At 46.7% G+C, this 19,720-nt stretch overlaps 1 protein-coding gene across 2 annotated transcripts in view; it reads left to right on the top strand.

Annotated features, from left to right (window-relative positions):
* LOC138247151 (C-type lectin domain family 2 member B-like) overlaps window positions 1–19,720 on the top strand; it is a 77,671-nt gene that overhangs the window by 54,221 nt on the left and 3,730 nt on the right. Inside the window, exon 6 of one of the 2 annotated variants that reach the window (XM_069201892.1) lies at window positions 3,142–3,265. The exons of the other annotated variant lie outside the window; for it this stretch is intronic. Coding sequence (XP_069057993.1) covers window positions 3,142–3,265 — 124 coding nt within the window. The remainder of the gene's footprint in view (window positions 1–3,141; window positions 3,266–19,720) is intronic. 2 annotated transcript variants of the gene reach the window in all.

Raw genomic sequence — 19,720 nt, 5'->3', positions numbered from 1 at the left:
CACTTCAGGTGGCAAGGTCATCGGCGGAGATACAGTCCCTTTTGAATACTAACTTTCCGACTCACTTCGGTGAACTTGTGGGACGTATATTTAATGCATCCAGCACTGCTGGTATTGCACATTTTTTCAAAGTCGTTGGTGTTGGTTTTGCTAATACCTTCTCTTCCATATTCGGTTTGATACCTTCGGCTATACATTCTATTTTCGGAAGCATTTTTGGGGGTTTCCCGATTACTTTGGCTTTATTAGCTGGAGTCTTGCTGTTATTGCTATTTTTTCGCAATGGCTGTCCCGTCACGACGAGATCATGTACTGCTGCTCCCATCAGCGCAGCTGTGTCGTGAACGCATGATGCAGCATTTTGGAGCAACACTCCTGGGACAATTGGAGTGCGACTGGTCTCTGTCATTCAGACCGGTTTTGGATTGTGTGCAACCCGTGTTTCAGTGCCTTTGGTGCTCGTTTGAACATGCACTGGCTCTCTGTCTCTCATTGCAGCGCCCTCCAATGGTCGATGCTAATCTGTTGATGTTCCCGATGAGGGCTCATTCCCAGACTTGTGCACTACGGATGCGCTTGCTTCGTGAGGCAGTTTATGAGATTCCCTTCCTGGAGGAAGATGGTAGTGTCTCTTTCATAGGCCCTGCACGGGGTGCCGCCCTGAATGGTTTTGGGGCTTTGGATCACATCTGCTCCATGGTACTTTGTGGCGTGGATCTTCCGATATTGACATATATCGAAGTGGAGGAACTCCTACGTTCTATTGCTTCTGTCTGATGATTGGATTTTACAAAATTGACACTATATTAGATTTGGTTATGCTCACATGTTACCTAAATTTATGACTTTGTTGTCTTCTCACCTTGTCGAAATACTTGTTTTAGATATTGTTTATATTTAGGGCATCCTTTTATGTTATTGGAACCACTTGCTACCGACAAGGGGAGGGTGTAGTGTGGTTAGTTTTACGTATTCATTGCGCTTTAGCTTCAGGCTTTAGGCCTTTGTGCATTTTGCCCTGAATATATTTTATTCATTTGCTAATAGCTTAGAGCCTATGTGCACTTTGCTCTACATGTTTTTTATTAGGCTTCGTACTGTTATATTTCAAATAGCCAGTTCTACGGTTTTGTTTTTTATTCATATCACACTGTTTTGCCTACTTCAGCACTGGAGTTCTCCATAACATGTTTACTCTGTGCTTCAGTCAAGGATACAGTCTGGTACATTGCCGATAGACGTGGTAAGAGTTTAGACTGGGCATTCCTGCGTAGGGACATTTTGTGATCACGCTGACATGTTAGTTATAAAATTACTTCCTTGTCCCAGTACACGCAAGAGGGAGATTCCGACCAGGGAACCACAACTTGACGCTGACTGCCTCGTTGCAGATGCTGAACCAAGATCACAGGTCTTTGCTCAGGTATGAGGGCTGATATCCCCACAGTGATTCTAATAGGCAAGCTGAAAGCTTAACATGCTGTGCTCTAAATAGAACAAGCAGAGGGAGAGTAGAAACGGTTAGGAATTATGATAGCTTTATTTCTATGTTTTACTCTCCTGGTTACTATATCCATTCTACTATTTTGTATTGTTCTGGTTATTGCGGCTCACGCCTTAATATCTAAAATACAGTCGTTTTATTAAAACATTATATAAAACTTATACTGTCTTTGTCATTTGTATATGAGACCATATTGTGAATGAGAAAGTTGGTTTGGATCTGAGTAACCACGACTTCCCTGAGAAGTTCCAAAGATGTCATGCGCTCGGCTGCCCAATCATTTCTTCCCCGCTGGAGAAATGAGGCACTGCTAGTTAGCCGGAGCAACAACCGGATTTAGGGTGACAGCGTTCCTTACACGTGGGTCAGACTCAGTCCCCCACACCGTTATCGATCCTGCTGCCTAGAAATCCAGTAGTCTTATTTAGAATAATGAGAGCCCACGCGACACTAGTAGTTGTTGCTACTGTGCAGTTCAATGTGTGGGGGACACAGAAAAGGGTGACATGCTTCATTCGATGATAATTTTAGAAATCAATATTAGAATGTGAATTAGAACATTGGAAAGTTGAAAGCTCATGTGTAAATAACAGAGAGGCAACAGGTCTTTACAAGCTGTCAATATGCCATCAATATCTTGATGTAGCCTTACACATCCTCTTCCTCTCCCAGACCTCTGAACATAGGGAGTTTTGAAGGGCACTGGGAAGGCAACAGACTGTAGTCTAGCTAAAAGAGAGGAGGCTTTGCCTTCAATCCTCGCACAGCTTTTGCGATTACTGTTGTGCAGCCAGCATGCGGAGAGGCAAAAGGGTAAGGAGATACACAATGGTCTCTGCCTCTGTCATGCCAGACTGAAGAATAAGAGCATTTAAAAAGGACTTTGAGACTTTTATTTTTTTGTGTGGCTTCCGCTGTCCATGCATGTCATCTTCTGCTGAGGCTGTGCACACTGATGGCTGGCATTAGAAGTATTCAGTGACAGCTATGTGAGGTGTAAGGGAAATCCTGAAAGCCTCTGTTTCTTTTAACCTGCTCTCTCTCCTGAAATCATTTTTCTTCACGGTTAGAAAATGATGCTCTCCGAAGGTTTTATATTTGAATGAATTTGTAGCTCAATGTAACCTTATACCCCCTGCTGAGGGATATACCATTTTTTAAAGGCCCTGAACCCTGTAACAAGGGTTAGGGCCTTTAAAAACCAATATAACCCAAAGCAGAAGGTCCATAAAGCTATTACAACATTCTTTCCATTGGATGTTCTATGTTAAACAGGGAGAAGCAGAAAGACAGACATTGGAATGCTGGAGTCACAGGCCAACATCAGACGCTATTTACCCAGAGACATTCCATTGCCCTACAGTCTTGCTCTGCAGTTGTTGGCCTGAGCTGAATGTTGGATGAGAAGTTTATCAGCCAAAACAGCCTACTGTCCCAGCGTATGTGTCTGTTTACCACTGTAATTAAAACATATGATAGGCAAGGCAATCTGTGAAAATATTGTAACAATCTGATTTGAATATTGGAGTGCAATCTTGGTTCAGAGATGGTCTTATTAATGAATAGGGTGTTTATGCAGTGCAAATCCTTTGACTGATATGCTGCATGGTTCTCTTGATTTTGCACTTCCTCCACAGACTGCCAATGGCTGAGGATGTTCCCAACCTGCACTGTGCCTACTTGAATGATGACAAATACGGAGTATTGGACTGCGCATCACTGCGCAACTGGATCTGCATCAGGAACAGCTCCTTTTCCAAGGCAGGTACAGGCCTCACCATCTTCTGACCTGGTGCCATTTGGCAATGCAACTCATTCTGCAACATCGCTAAAGTATTCATAACTCTTGGAGTTTTCTTTTACGATGGTTTTTGCAATTGTTGTGTGGCAACGATTAACTGATGGATTGCAAAAGACTATCAACATCAAAGCAGACAGAGAAAAAAGTATAAGGATCTTGTCTTTTCAGAATACATAATAACGATAGTGGAAATGTCTTCAATCACAGGGTTACTTTGACCTCTAGAAGTCCCTAAAAGTCCCTAAAAGTTATTAATAGTTATTAATCAAGCCTTGTAAGAATTCAGACCACAAAGGCATGAGTTCACTTAAGGCCAAAAAGGCTCCCAGGGCATTCCTAGACATATTTTCATGATGCTGTACTCTGACTTGTGTGTTCAGAAAAGGCCACTCTTGCTACCGCCTATTAGGGCTTATTAAGGTATATTTAACCTCCTAGTTTCTATGATTTTCCTTAGCTCCTACTCTCAATAGCCTGTTAGAGTTGTGCAATACTATAGGGTGTGACACAAATTGTAGCTTTGCCCTTTGCAGAGCAAGAAATAAGCCTTGTGTCTTAAACATAATTTTCTCATTTATTTTGGCATCCACAAGGAACTAGGTGAGTGACAAAGTCATGAACAAGAGTTTATCCCTACAAATATCATTATTGCTACCCGGCGTGCTTGCTCATTGTTCGAGAAAGTGTACTGTATCGAGGTCAATTTTCTACTTTTCAATAGGGCACATATAGGGGTAAGGTATATCTTATCAACCAACTCTACTTGAGAAGGGCAAAAAACTTTGCCATCTGCCCAGATGTTGTGCTTTCATGATACTTGTGCCATTTCCTTTCAATTTCATAGCAGCCTTTTGTATGCAGCAGTTCAGTTGAATGCTGCTACAGTGCAGTGCTGTGACCGAGCTAATTGATGGGTGTCTTTTACCATGGATGTTATTGACCTGGTTAATTACTGGTAATCTTCATTACTCCAGGCCTTCTGCTTCACAAATCTTGATTCTTTAGCCCAACAAAAAAGTTATTTCAATATGGCTCCTATATCTCAAGATACACTAAAGGAGGAACTTTGGATGACCACTTCCTGAAACACAAAGCTGATCAAATAGAAATAGTAAAGGGAACAAAGAATAAATCACTAAAAGATGGGTGAGGGCGGGAGGGGATTCAGAACTGTGGCAAGGAAAAACTTGCACTCAGTGTAAAGAAGATACCGGTAAGTAACCAGGCCATTTACTCCTCGTCCATCTTCCTGTCACAGTCCTTATACAGTGGGATAACACCGAAGCTAAAAGTGATTATGTGATTTCCTCCCTCAAATTTTAGAAGGAAGCTGATACCACATAAACCTTGATGCTACACTTGTGATTCTATTCATTATAGGGTTTTGAAAACTGAAAATTAAAGAAGATGACCACAAGATAATGCGGACTGAATTCTGCACCACCCAAATTGAGACGGTCATGTAATATAAAAGTATGAAAAGATGCCCAAGTAGCTACGCAACAAATGTCTCTCAGTGAGGCTCCCTTTAAAGCCGCCAATGAGGATGCCATCCTCCTACCTGACCTGCATGGATGTGACTGTTCACATTTTTCATTCAAGATCTTGTTTGATTTAATGATTGCCAACTTGCACCTCACCTATCCAACGGCTTGAGCAGTTGGTCAGCAAGGAGTGTAACTTGTCAGAGAGGCACTTCAGGTCTAATGACTCCAGTGGCTCAAAAGGAATGCATTAACAGTAGAGCCTAAGATGAAATAGAACAATAGGTAGCCAGTCTATGGGGGGAAAAAATCTTGAAGTAGACAAGAAGCTAAAAGAGTGACTAAACTCTCAAATCTTTTATTGCTCTCTAATGGCTACAATTGTGGAGACTGCTAACCCTAGTATGAACCAGCATCTCCAAAAATCAAAGCCTTGACAGGATCACACAAGGCGGGAGACAGAACTCTGTGTCTATACCATGATTAAAAAATAAGCCAATGCCAACTGTAAGATCTTAGTGTAGAGGGGTCTCCTGAGGAGTTGAATACTCTCTGCAACTTCCCTAGAAAGAACCTTGGGCTAGCTAAGCTAACCTCTGAAGAGGTATACCCCCAGTCTCAGACATCTGAGGGAGTCCAGCCTCAGAAGAGAAAGAATCAATTAAAACAGTATGGGAAATTGCCTGTGAGTGCACAGCTCCATCTGTAGCAAGAGGGGAACCATATTCTCCTGGATCAGTCCTGCACAATAAGTCTCCGACTGATCTTCCAGGATGTTAGAAATGGGGTCTTTGGTTGGCAGTCAGGTTACCCCCTGTCCAAGCAAGGACCCTCACTCTAGTCAGGGTAAAAGAGAATCACCCTCAGCTAACCCCTGCTTACCCCCTTGGTAGCTTGGCACGAGCAGTCGGTTTAACTTCAGAGTTCTAGGTGTAAACTATTTGCACCAACACAACACAGGTTTAGAAAAATAGGAAATATTTATCTAAACAAAACAAGACCAAACAACAAAAATCCACAATACACAAGTAAAGTTATTAATTAAAAAGCAAAAAGCGTCTCTATGTAGTTTTAAACACACACTAACACTGTTAGCGTGAAAATGTACCTTGGGTGTGTAAAAAAAATAACCCCACACATGCGAGTGTGCATCATAAAGGGCTTGCGATGCGCTGATTTCACTCACGATCGAGACCTTGCGTCTTTCCTCCATTTGTGGGGTCGGGCAGCGTCATTTCTTCTCTCCGCAGGAGAGCGATGTGTAGATCTGGTCAGCACTCTCAGATACGGGCAGGCCTTGTGTTGTTTTTACACGGCCAGCGGTGTTTGCATCTGAAATCCAGCTGCACGATGATCCGAAAACCATGAAGTGCGGATTGCGATCTCACAAGCCTCCGTCAGCGATGCTGCACGTAGTTTCTCCAGCTCTGTGCTGCGATTCTTCGGTTGCGTTTTCATCCGCAAAGTCGCTGGCGCATCGATTTTCCAGCCGCAGATAGGAGTTGTGACGATCTTTTCCCTGCCCGGAGTTCTAAGTGTGGATTTCTTCCTCTTAGGCTGCCAGCTTCTCCTTTCAGGGTCCCAGGAACTAGATGGGAACCACAGGGCAGAGTAGGAGTCTCTCCAGAGAATCCAGGTGCTGGCAAAGAGAAGTCTTTGCTGTGCCTGAGACTTCAAACAATAGGAGGCAAGCTCTAAATCAAGCCCTTGGAGATCATCACAAGATGGAAGGCACACAAAGCCCAGTCTTTGCCCTTTTACTCTGGCAGAAGCAGCAACTGCAGGATAGCTCCACAAAGCACAGTCACAGGCAGGACAGCTCTTCATCCTCAGCTCTTCTCTAGGGAGAGGTTCCTCTTGGTTTCCAGAAGTGTTCTAAAGTCTGGGGTTTTGGGTGCCCTTCTTATACCCAATTTCTCCTTTGAAGTAGGCCTACTTCAAAGCAAAGTCTCTCTTGAATGTGAAATCCTGCCTTGCCCAGGCCAGGCCCCAGACACTCACCAGGGGTTTGGAAAATGCATTGCGTGAGGGCAGGCACAGCCCGTTGAGGTGTGATTGACCACTCCTCCCCTCCCTCCTACCACATATGGCTCATCAGGATATGCATGTTATACCCCAGCTCCCTTTGTGTCACTGTCTAGTGAGAGGTGCAACCAGCCCAACTGTCAAACTGACCCAGACAGGGAATCCACAAACAGGCAATGTCACAGAAATGGTATAAGCAAGAAAATGCTCACTTTCTAAAACACACAATCTTAAAATCAACTTTACTAAAAGATGTATTTTTCAATTGTGAGTTCAGAGACCCCAAACTCCACATGTCCATCCTTTGCCAAAGGGAATCTACACTTTAATCAGATGTAAAGGTAGTCCCCATGTTAACCTATGAGAGGGACAGGCCTTGCAACAGTGAAAAATGAATTTAGCAATATTTCACTGTCAGGACATATAAAACACATTACTATATGTCCTACCTTAACCATACACTGCACCCTGCCTTTGGGGCTACCTACCGCCTACCTTAGGGGTGTCTGACATGTAAGAAAAGGGAAGGTTTAGGCCTGGCAAGTGGGTACACTTGCAAAGTTGAATTTACAGTTAAAACTGACACACAGACACTGCAGTGGCAGGTCTGAGACATGATTACAGAGCTACTTATGTGGGTGGCACAACCAGTGCTGCAGGCCCACTAGTAGCATTTGATTTACAGGACCTCTAGTGCACTGTACTAGGGACTTACTAATAAATCAAATATGCCAATCATGTATAAGCCAACTACATACACATTTTGTAAAGGAGCACTTGCACTTTAGCACTGGTTAGCAGTAGTAAAGTGCCCAGAGTAACAAAAACAGCAAAATCGGAGTCCAGCACACATCAACAACCTGGGAAGCAGAGGCAAAAAGTTAAGGGAAACCACACCAAGGATGAAAAGTCTAACACGTGTCCCCCCCCCCCTTGCTGACCTCAGGGAGTTCTCATCACTAAGATGGAAGAACCTGGACAGCATTGGCGTGTTCTGTACCAGGACGGTGTTCCACCTTAAGGTCCGTTCCCTGTAGGGAAATGGAAAGCCTCAACAGTTTTGGATTCTCACCCCTCATCTGCATTAACCATCTGAGGGGCCTGTGGTTGGTCTGAACTCAGAAGTGAGTCCCAAACAAGCAGGGTCTTAGCTTCTTCAGTGCCCAGACCACAGCAAACGCTTCACATTCTATGGCACTCCACCTACTTTCCCTGGGAAGTAACCTCCTGCTAATAAAGGCTACGGGTTGATCTAGGCCCTCTTAATTAAGCTGTGAGAGTACTGCTCCAATACCATGCTCTGAGGCATCTGTTTGCACAACAAACTTCTTGGAGTAGTCAGGTGCCTTCAGTGCAGGTGCTGTCCACATGGCAGCCTTCAGAGCATCAAAAGCATTCTGGCAAGCCTCTGTCCAGATTGCTTTCCTGGGTTTGCTTCTTCGAAGACAACTCAGTCAAGGCTGTAACAATGGTACCATGCCCCTTGACAAACCTCCTGTAGTATACTGTGAGACCTAAGAAGGCTCTCACTTCAGTCTGGGTCTTGGGGGGCTCCCAAGCCAGAATTGTATCAATTTATGGCTGCAGGGGTGCCACCTGGCCACTCCCCACCTGGTGTCCCAAGTACACCACAGAACCCTGCCCTATTTGGCACTTGCTTGCCTTAATAGTGAGGCCTTCCTTCTGCAGGGCCTCTAACACTCTCCAGAGGCGTTGCAGGTGTTCCTTCCATGTGGAACTAAACACAGCAATGTTATCCAGGTAGGCGGCACTGAACTCGCCCAGCCAACACCAGGTTGACCAACCTAAGAAAGGTGACAGGGGCATTCTTCATTCCAAATGGCATCACTTTCAATTTAAAGTGTCCATCTGGGGTAGAGAATGCTGACCTCTCCTTGGCCCCCTCAGTTAAGGCAATCTGCCAGTACCCAGATGTTAAGTCAAATGTACTGAGGTACTTGGCAGCTCCTAACCTGTCAATGAGCTCATCAGCTCGGGGGATGGGGCGTGCGTCAGTCTTGCTGACCGCATTGAGTTCCTGGTAGTCCCCACAGAACCTGAGTTCTGGAGTGGCACCAGGTGTACCAGCCTTTGGGACCAATACCACTGTGCTGGCCCAAGGACTGCTGGAGTGCTCAATAACCCCTAGGGTAAGCATTTTGGATATTTCATCCTTAATGCATGCTCTGACCCTGTCAGTCACCCTGTAAACTTTTTGTTTAATGGGTGTACTGTCCCCAGTGTCCACAACATGTGTGCACAAGTGTGTGACTCCTGGGATCTGGGAAAACAGTGAGGAAAACTGTCCCAACATGTGGCGACAGTCCCCCTGCTGCTCCTCAGTCAGGGAGGGTGAGAGGATCACTCCCTCCACTGATCCATCTTTTTCTCCTGCAGACAGGAGGTCGGGAAGAGGCTTACTCTCCTCCTCCAGCCCACCATCTGTTGCAAGGAGCATGGACAGTTCAGTCTGCTCAAAGTGAGGTTTGAGGTGGTTGACATGCAGGACCCTTAGAGGGTTCCTTTGGAGACTGCAAGTCCACCAGATAGGTGACTTCACTCTTGCGCTCCACCACCTCAAATGGCCCAGTCCACTTATCCTGGATCACCCTAGGCTCCACTGGCGCCATCACCCACACTTTCTGACCAGGTTGAAACTCACCCAGAGTGGCATTCTGGTCATACCACAGTTTCATATCCTCCTGGCTTGCTTCCAGGTTCTCCTGAGTGAGACTCCTGAAGCGGGCAGTCTGGTTTCGCAAAGCCAGCATGTAGCTAAATACATCCTGGAGGAGTTTACTGGGAGCCTTCTCCAAAGCCTCCTTCACCAGACTCAAAGGTCCGCTCATAGGGTGGCCATATATCAGCTCAAAGGGACTAAACCCAAGTCCCTTTTGAGGCACCTTCCTGTAGGCGAACAGAAGGCATGGCAGGAGGACGTCCTACTTCTGCCTCAAGGGCTCTGACAGGCCCTGAATCATGCCTTTCAAGGTGTGGTTGAAACTCTCAACCAGACCATTACTTTGGGGTTGGTAAGGTGTGGTGAACTTGTAGGTCACCCCACACACTTTCCACAGCGACTTCTTATACGTGGATATGAAGTTGTACCCCTATCGGATACCACTTCCTTGGGGAACCCCAAGCGGGTAAAACCCCCCATCAGTGCACGACTGACCACAGGGGAAGTGACTGACCTCAGAGGAATGGCTTCTGGTTACCGGGTGGCATGGCCCACCAAGACGAGGATGAACCTGTTGCCCAAGGCTGTCTTGGGGTCCAGAGGCCCCATAATGTCAATACCTACCCTCTCAAAAGGAGTACTAACCACAGGTAAAGGTTGGAGGGGAGCCTTACATTTCCCCCCACTCTTGCCACTTGCCTGACAAGTTGGGCAAGACCTACAGTGTGCAGCAGAATGCTTGTGCATCTTGGGCCAATAGAAGTGGGAGACAAGCCTCTTCTAGGTCTTGTCCTGCCAAAGGTACATCATGAGCCAACCCCAGTAGGAAGGCCCTGAAGCACTGGGTACCACCAGCATACGAGCTGACCCAGGCTCAGGAACCTTAGGCTCACTATACAGGAGGCCATCCTCCAATAGATCAGGTGAGAACTAGGCTCCATGCCAGCCATCTGGGCTGAAGCCTGCTGCCGCAGTCCCTCTAGAGTAGGGCAAGTTTTCTGTGCTTCACAGAATGCCTCCCTGGTGGGTCCCCCTTCCTGCTGCCACTGCGACAGCTCAGGGACCTCCCCAAGTTTAGCCACCTGTTCCCCTGTAGGTTCCCGGGCGTCACCCTCAGGCTCTGCCTCCTCCTGGACCATGGGAACTTCTGGGGCTGGTTTCCGGTGCCCCTTGCCCTTCCTCTTCTTGGCAGTCCCCTGGGCCACTGTTTCAGGCTCCAGGGGCTCTTGACCACCCTGATGGGCTGCCATTGACCAGTGGATACGCATACCCACCCAGGGAGACCCAACATCTCCAAGTGAGGCCTGTGTTCCACCTCCTTCCAAGGGGAATCCTCCAGGTCATTGCCTAGCAAACAATTAACAGGCATGGTTAGACTCACAGCTACCTTCAAGGAACCGGAGTCCCCCCGCTCCCATTCAAAGGGAACCTGCGCCACTCTGCACATGCACTCTGAGTTGTCCACTGCAACTACATGGTGAAGTACCCGGGGATCTATCTGCTCCTCAGACACCAGGTGACTCCTCACTGTAGTCACACTGGCTCCTGTGTCTCTCAGAGCCTCCATCCTCTGTCCATTAATGGTCACTCACGGCCTGTACATCTTAGTGTTCTCAGGCACAAGGGTTCTCTGGACCATCTCACTGTCCCCTAGTGAGACAAGGGTCATCTCAGCTGGCTCCCACCCACCTGGAACCAACTCCTCTCCAAGTGCTACCCTGGCCAAACCCTGAGACGGTGCATCAGTGGGTGCTGGTGTACTTTTGGGGCATTTGAGGTCCCCCCCCCCCCTCACATGACCCACCTGGTCACATGCACACTTACGTGGGGGACCACCTGCCACTGGCTTATATTTGGAGAACCATGGCTTCTTCTCACAGGGGGGTTGGGAATCCTTACCCTGGGAATCAGTTTGGGGCCCTTTAGAGAACACCCCCTATTTACCCTTACCCCCTTCTTCTGAGAGAAACCCTGCTTATTCTTGGTGTGGTCTCCCCCATACCTCTTTTGGACCCTGGTGCTCTCCCAGTGAGCCTCTTCCTGCGCAAGCTTCCTGGGATCAGTCAGCTTGCTGTCAATCACATGCTGGTGCAGCTCTGGAAAACATAAACTGTACAAGTGCTCCCAAGCAATCCGATTGTAAAGCCCCTCATATGTAGTTAACTTGCTGCCCTTCACCCAACCATCCAGTGACCGGCAATAAGAATCAACACATTCCAACCATGTTTGGGTTTCCTTCTTCTTGTAGGACCTAAACTTATCCTTGTACTGCTCAGGGGTGAGACCACACCTTGTGAGTAGGGCATCCTTCATGCTAGTGTAGGTGAGATTCTGAGCATGCCCTAAGGCTGTCAGTGTATCCCTCCCCTCTACCTCAAAGTGCTTCCACAGACTCCCGCCCCCCCCCCCCCAAATGAGCTTCAGGGACCAGATTCCTATGGAGCAGACTCATACCCCTTAAACCACAAGTATATATCGTCCTCCCTTTTATAGTCCTTCACTAAATCTTTAGGAATGTGCACCCTCCTTTCAGGCTGCACTGTGATGTGGCTGCCACCCTCCCTACTAGACTGGCTCCTCTGATCCAGCTCTCTCAAGCTATGCTCACGAGCCAACAAAATCTTTTTCTCTTCTTGGGCCATGCTCATTTTCTCTCACTTCCTCTGGTGCTCCCTTTCTGCCTGCCTGTCCTGCAATTCTTCAGTGGTCAGACCCTTAGATGAGACACTGCTAACCTGCCCTGGAGACTCTCTCCCTGGGTATAACGGGCCCACCCACAATACCATTTTGTAAGGAATGCTCTTCCTCCTCCTCTTCCTCCTCCTTCTCTTCCTCCTCCTCCTCCTCCTCCTCCTCTGTGTGCCTTTCAGTGCTTTTGGCTGCCACCCAGGCCCTCAGCGCCTTTTTGCAGCTCCTCCCTCTTGGATGAGCTCTTAATGGGACATTCAAAACTTTTACAGAACTGCTTTAACTGAGCCTTGGTATAGCTATCCAATTTCTATAGGTCAAAAGCAGTTCCAACTGATGCATCTCCAGATTGGGACATGATGAAAACTCAACAAAAGTGCAAAGTTCCAAAAGGCTGAAACAAGTTCCCAAATGAGGTTCAGAAGTCAATCAAAGATTACCACAAAAATGGATGTAGGGAAAAATCAGAGCAAAAGAGAAAAATCAAAAATCACAAGACCAGTAGTATGTGGACACTTAGTGGTCTGAAATACAAACAGTAGTGTACACTTAATTACTGTATGTCGAGTACACGTACTAGTACAATCCCAACCGCTGATCACCAATGTTAGAAATGGGGTCTTTGGTTGGCAGTCAGGTTACCCCCTGTCCAAGGAAGGACCTTCACTCTAGTCAGGGTAATAGAGAATCACCCACAGCTAACCCCTGCTTACCCCCTTGGTAGCTTGGCACATGCAGTAGGCTTAACTTCAGAGTGCTAAGTGTAAAGTATTTGTACCAACACACACAGTAACCTAATGAAAACACTACAAAATGAGACCACACAGGTATAGAAAAATAGGAAATATTTATCTAAACAAAACAAGACCAAAATGACAAAAATCCACAATACACATGTCAAGTTATCAATTAAAAAGCAAAAAGGGTCTTCATGTAGTTTTAAATACACACTAACACTGTTAGTGTGAAAATGTACCTTGGGTGCGTCAAAAATAACCCTGCACAGGCGTCAAAAAGGGCTTGCAATGCATCGATTTCAATCATGAGCGAGACCTTGCATTGTTTCTCCTTTCATTGGGTTGGGGCGCGTCGTTTCTTTTCTCCGAAGGAGAGTGATGCCTCGATCCGGTCAGCACTCTCGGGTCCAGGGAGGCCTTGCATTGTTTTTATACACCCAGCGCTGTTTACGTTGGACATCCAGCTGCATAATGATCCGAAAACCACGCGCGCAGGTTGTGATCTCACCAGCCTCCATCAGCGATGCTGCACGTCATTTCTCTAGCTCCGTGCGTTGATTCTTCGGTCGTGTTGCAGGCAGGCATCGATTTTCAGCCGCAAAGCCAGCAGCTCATCGATTTACCAGCTGCAGATTGGAGTCGCGTCGATCTTTTCCCCTCACAGCGTTCTGTGTGTGGATTTCTTCCTCTTAGGCTGCCAGCTTCTCCTTTCATGTTCCCAGGAACTGGATGGGTGCCAAAGAGCAGAGTAGGAGGCTCTCCAGAGACTCCAGGTGCTGGCAGAGAGTCCCTTCTACTTTAAACAGGCGGCAAGCTCTAAATCAAGCCTTTGGAGATCTTCACAAGATGGAAGGCACACAAAGTACAGTCTTTGCCCTCTTACTCTGGCAGAAGCAGCAACTGCAGGATAGCCCCACAAAGCACAGTCACAGGCAGGGCAGATCTTCTTCCTCAGCTCTTCAGCTCTTCTCCAGGCAGAGGTTCCTCTTGGTTTGCAGAAGTGTTCTGAAGTCTGTGATTTTGGGTGCCCTTCTTATACCCAATTTCTCCTTTGAAGTAGGACTACTTCAAAGCAAAGTCTCTCTTGAATGTGAAATCCTGCCTTGCCCAGGCCAGGCCCCAGACCCTCACCAAGGGGGTTGGAGACTACATTGTGTGAGGACAGGCACACCCCTTCCAGGTGTGAGTGACCACTCATCCCCTCCCTCCTAGCACAGATGGCTCATCAGGATATGCAGGCTACACCCCAGCTCCCTTTGTGTCACTGTCTAGTGTGAGGTGCAACCAGCCCAACTGTCAAACTGACCCACACAGGGAATCCACAAACAGGCAGTCACAGAAATGGTATAAGCAAGAAAATGCTCACTTTCTAAAAGTGACATTTTCAAACACACAATCTTAAAATCAACTTTACTTAAAGGTGTATTGTTAAATTGTGAGCTCAAAGACCCCAAACTCATATGTCTATCCGCTCCCAAAGGGAATCTACACTTTAATCAGGTTTAAAGGTAGCCCCAATGTTAACCTATGAGAGGGACAGGCCTTGCAACAGTGAAAAACTAATTTAGCAATATTTCACTGTCAGGACATATAAAACACACTATTATGGGTCTCATTTGTTATGGCAATTGTACCGCCAACAGGCTGGCGGTACAATTTGCCGTATTATGACCGTGGCGGTAGCGCCGCCGGGACCGGCGGTTTCCCGCCATCATTGTCCCGGCGGTTATAATTCGCCAGGGCAGAGCTGCTTGCAGCGCTGCCCTAGGGATTATGACTCCCCTTTCCGCCAGCCTTTCCATGGCGGTAGAGACCCACCCTGCTTTTCATTGTCTGCACAGCAGACAGTGAAAAGCGCGACAGGTGCAGCTGCACCCGTCGCACGGCCGCAACACCGCTGGCTCCATAAGGAGCCGGCTCCAATGTTACAGCCAACATCCCCGCTGGGCCGGCGGACGGAAACTCTGTTTCCGCCCGCCAGCCCAGCGGGCATGTTGTAATGCGGCTGGCGGGATTGCGGCCGCATAGGAGGCCGCTCGGTGGTCCAACCTTGGCAGGCAGCCTCCGCCGCCTGCCAAGGTTGTAATAAGGGCCTATATGTCCTACCTTAACCACACACTGCACCCTGCCCTTGAGGCTACCTAGGGGCCTACCTTAGGAGTGTCTTACATGTAAGAAAAGGGAATGTTTAGGCCTGGCAAGTGGGTACACTTGCCAAGTTGAATTTACAGTTAAAACTGCACACACAGACACTGCAGTGGCAGGTCTGAGACATGATTACAGAGCTACTTATGTTGGTGGCACAACCAGTGCTGCAGGCCCACTAGTAGCATTTGATTTACAGGCCCTGGGCACCTCTAGTGCACTGTACTAGGGACGTACTAATAAATCAAATATGGCAATCATGGATAAGCCAATTACATAGACATTTTGTAAAGGAACACTTGCACTTTAGCACTTGTGAGTAGTGGTAAAGTGACCAGAGTAACAAAAACAGCAACATCAGAGTCCAGCACACATCAACAACCTGGGAAGCAGAGGCGAAAAGTTAAGGGAGACCACGCCAAGGATGAAAAGTCTAACCAGTACACAATACCTGAAGGCCAATGGATAAACAGAACATTTATCGGCCAAACTTAGTTGGACAAGACTAGACTGCACAATTGAGGAAGTGGAGAATTTGTCTCTGTGGCAAATAGATCCAGTCAGGGTCGGCAGAATATCTGGACAATCTGTTGGAAAATCAGGGAAGAGAGACTTAGAGACACTGTGAAGGGGACTTCTGGCTCAGTAGGTATGCAGACCTATTTTCCCCCTGCTAATAGAAAAATAAGATTATTTTCTTCCAAGAGACATATGTTGCAGGAGTGGAGAGAGTAATCACTGCATCCCACTCCTGGCTGATGTAAGCTCTCACTGCTGACTGCCAGTCTGGACACGTACAGCCTGGTTCAGGAAGAAATGGACGAACCAGAGAAGCAGTACTACTGCTCTCACCAATTGGAGGAGTGGGATCTCTCCTTAATATCTGACTATTCAGTTTTCCCTCTGCCTTTGTGTTCTTCAAGACCACCCCCCATTCAATTTTGCTGGCATCTGTTGACAGGACCGATAGAGGAGAAGCCAACTGACTGCCCCTGTCTAGGTTTCCTGGCAAAAGCCACCACTGAAGATCATGGTGTGTTGCTGGTACCTTGGACCAGCATCAAATAATTCTGAGATGCCAGATCCCAGTGATAAAGAAGGTGAACCAAGGGATACAGATGGAGATGGCCCCAAGGAAGGGTAGTTAATCTTGAAACCATCTCTTTAGTTCTTTAACCAGATGCTTGCTGAGGCTCAGCTTTTCTGCAGAAGGGTGGAAAGTTTGATTATCAGTTTGTTTTCCCTTTATTCCTCAGAAAACCTCCTCCAGATCTGCTCAGAAAAAGACTCAGATGAAGTGGAGGAACTGTGAAAGATGTAGATTGGACTTGTAATGGAAGAGGAATCTGTGTTTCTGGAGAAGGCCACAAACCTAAGGAGTATGGTTCTCTGCCTTGAGAGAAGAAGAAGCAATTAGACAATTATCAATATAGGGTAAACGTGGATTCCTCCGGAGTGCAAAATACCCCCCAGGGGAGCCAAGAGTTTGGTAAAAACCCTTAGTGCTGAGGTGAGCCCGAAGGGGAGCACCTGGAAATGACTAGGTTTCTCCTCCACAAAATATAGGTTTTACAGATTGTCTACTGGATGGGAATAAGCAGGTAGGTATTTAGCATATCTGGAACTGTTACAGTCAAAGTCAAGGTTTTTTCCTAGGCCACCATTTTGAATAGTCTGTGAGGAAAGCATTGGTTCACATACCCTAGACCCACTCCTGGGTGATAGTCTCCAGGAATGTTCTGCACAAGGATAAGATAGAGTAGTAGGCCTGCTGCCTTTCGTTGGAGGGAACTGGACAAATTGATGATTTCTCCATCAGCAGTTGTATCCCAATGAGAAGGGATCGTCGGTGGATCCATTGGAAGAGGCATCTGATGAAAGAATTGGAGGGGATTATTACTCTTGGCAGAAGATGGACAAAAGGCATTTTGGAACCCAAAGCCTCGTCCTCTGTTAAATGATCGGTAGGAGTTGTTAATTTTGTGTTTTCCACAGACTTCTTCACCATTTGCTTAGGTAATTGACTGAAGGTCTTGGGCCTCCCCAAATGGTGTTCTGATAGCAACAGCTTTCTGTGTGGCTTCTGGCTTCCAACAACACATTCATATGTAGCAGCACAAGCAGAGAAGTTATTAAACGGCACGTCTGGTTTAAGAAACAACAAAAAAAAGTACCTACTGTTTCATGGTGGCTAACAGGCCAGAATAAGCTGGCCCTTTTTGCATCCAATCCCCCAGTACAGTCTCTACTCAGTCTGGAAATCTATTTGGAGGGAATAAACTCAACATACCCCACCAAGACGAAGACCAGCTTCCACAGCTGTATGAAGAATGTATCCACCTGGATGAAGGACAAGTGCCTGAAAGTCAACACTGAGAAAACAGAGGCTTCTGATCTTTGACAGACACAACCCTCTGGAACGACTCTTGGTAGCCGGCAGAAGTCAGTCCCACCCTGTAAGATAACACCTGCAACCTTGGCATCATTCTCAACCACACTGTCTCTATGAAATGCCAGGTCAAAGTTGTTTCCTCAGCCAGCTTCCACACGCTCTGCAAGATCTTTAAGTGGCTCCCCATCGGCATGAATAAGACAGTGAAGTGGGCCCTCTTCTCCTGCTGACTGTGCTACGGCAACAGACTCTACACAGGCACCACCACCAAAGTCATGCAAAGACTGCAGATGATCCAGAACGCAGCTGCTAGACTGATCCTCAACCTGCCCAAGACAACCCATTATCTGAAAAACCTCCATTGGCTCCCAATCCAGAAACAATGCCACTTCAAACTCCTGGCTCATGCCTACAAAGCCCTCCATAACCAAGGACCTGCCTACACTGGCTTCACTTCTACCAACCAACCAGGAACCTCCATTTGGCACACATCACCCTCAAAAAGATACAATGCATACGCTGCCACGCCAGAGAATGATCCTTCTTCCACCTCGCCGCCAAAGCCTGGAAGGGCTCCTCCACCTCCGTACCACATAGCCTCGCTGACCACTTCTGAAAGGGACTGAAAATCTGGCTTTTCAAATAAACACCTGCAGTGAGCGCCTAGATACCCACTCAGGTGATAAGCCACCCTATACAAATAATACCTTATTGATTGATATTGTATAAGTGATGTAGGTATTGGCTCTAATGGAAATGTTTGGAGTAGCTTAGGCTGTTTTTACTGCACCTTCCACCCCTTTGACCACCGGGTCAATTGGAAGGGCACCTTCAAGTACAGGTACAGCAGTACTGTGTAAAGATATTCCTCCCATCACATTGTCCATGTTCACTGCAGCAGGAAGTCTTTTGGAACTCCCATCTAGTGGGTACCGTTTAATGAGGAATCGCAGAAAGGATAATTTTTTTCATCTTTGCACTCATGAGAGTACAGCACTGTGTAATGGGCGGGCCTCGGGCTTCATACATATCCACTTTGTTAAAAAATCCTCCTCGTCCCCGCTAGAAATAGGAGGAGGAAACCCAAGTTTTCTCTTCAATGCTTTAATAGTTCTGCCAGCTGTGAGTGTTGAACATACTGACTTCATCTCTCCTCTTCATCTGGGTCATCCATCGGAGTCTCATCAAACTACAACCTTGGCGTCTTAGGTCCAGGAGGCATTGTAGAAGGCCCACAAAGACTCAGGCAAACATTAACATCGCTTCCTCCTAACAAATAAATGTAAGAGTCTGCTTAGCGAGTCTGCAAATGTTTAAAGCATATTTGTTTCCACCTGCTCAGGATAATTACAACCATACATAGAACAGTGCAATAGCAAGTCTTGTATGAAAGAAAGTAGAAGCATTATTAAGTCAAAAATGCTAAATTAAACGTAAACGTAAAACACATTTTCAAATGCCTCTCACAAGTTAAGAAGGTAATCATCACTGATCTGCAGAAGGAAAAAACACAAAGTGGTCTACAGAAATCCTCTTTTTGTGCATGCTGGGGTATGGGGGGAGGGGGGAACTTTTAGACATGAGGTCTCTAGTTGGCAGAGGTATACACCCTTGTCCAAGTAGGGACCACAATCCAAGTCTGGGTAAGTCACAACACACTCTAAATTATCCTGTGCCCACCCTCGGCTAGCTTGGGACTGAGCAGTCAGGCTTAACTTAGAAAGCAATGTGTAAAGTATTTGTGCAAAACCTATACAATAACACAGTGCAAATGCCACAAAAAAGACACCACAAAGGTTTAGAAAAGAGAATATTTATCTGAATAAAATACTGTTGAAACTATGAAAATCCAATTTACACAAGCAAAAGTTATGAATTTTTAAAGATTAAATCCTACTAAAGCACTTACAAACATAATAGCTCCAACTGGAGCTATCACAGTATCGTTGACAGTCGTTCCTGACAATCTAACACCACCGATGCTGGTCATGAAGAAACGAAGAACCAGGACATCATATGGAGTTGGAAAGAGGTGTCATTGGAGTCGGTGCGGTGTCCGTCCCTTGTGGCTTCCAAAGAGATGAGGCACCAGTTCTGCGCAGTGAGACAGGTGGAGGTGGAGCATCGGTTCCGTCCAGATGTAGGAGGAGCTGATGAGGCATTGTTTGAGATGCCTTGATTCTTTGTGACCCGGCGGGGTCGCTGGATCAGGTCTGACAGAACGTGATGTGTCGACTTCGCAGTGACCGGGTGACCCTGTGTGA

This window comes from Pleurodeles waltl, chromosome 7, assembly GCF_031143425.1.
Source record: "Pleurodeles waltl isolate 20211129_DDA chromosome 7, aPleWal1.hap1.20221129, whole genome shotgun sequence".
Lineage (NCBI taxonomy): Eukaryota > Metazoa > Chordata > Amphibia > Caudata > Salamandridae > Pleurodeles > Pleurodeles waltl.
Note: the sequence above shows the minus strand (reverse complement) of the source record. Positions and strands in the feature narration are given on the sequence as shown.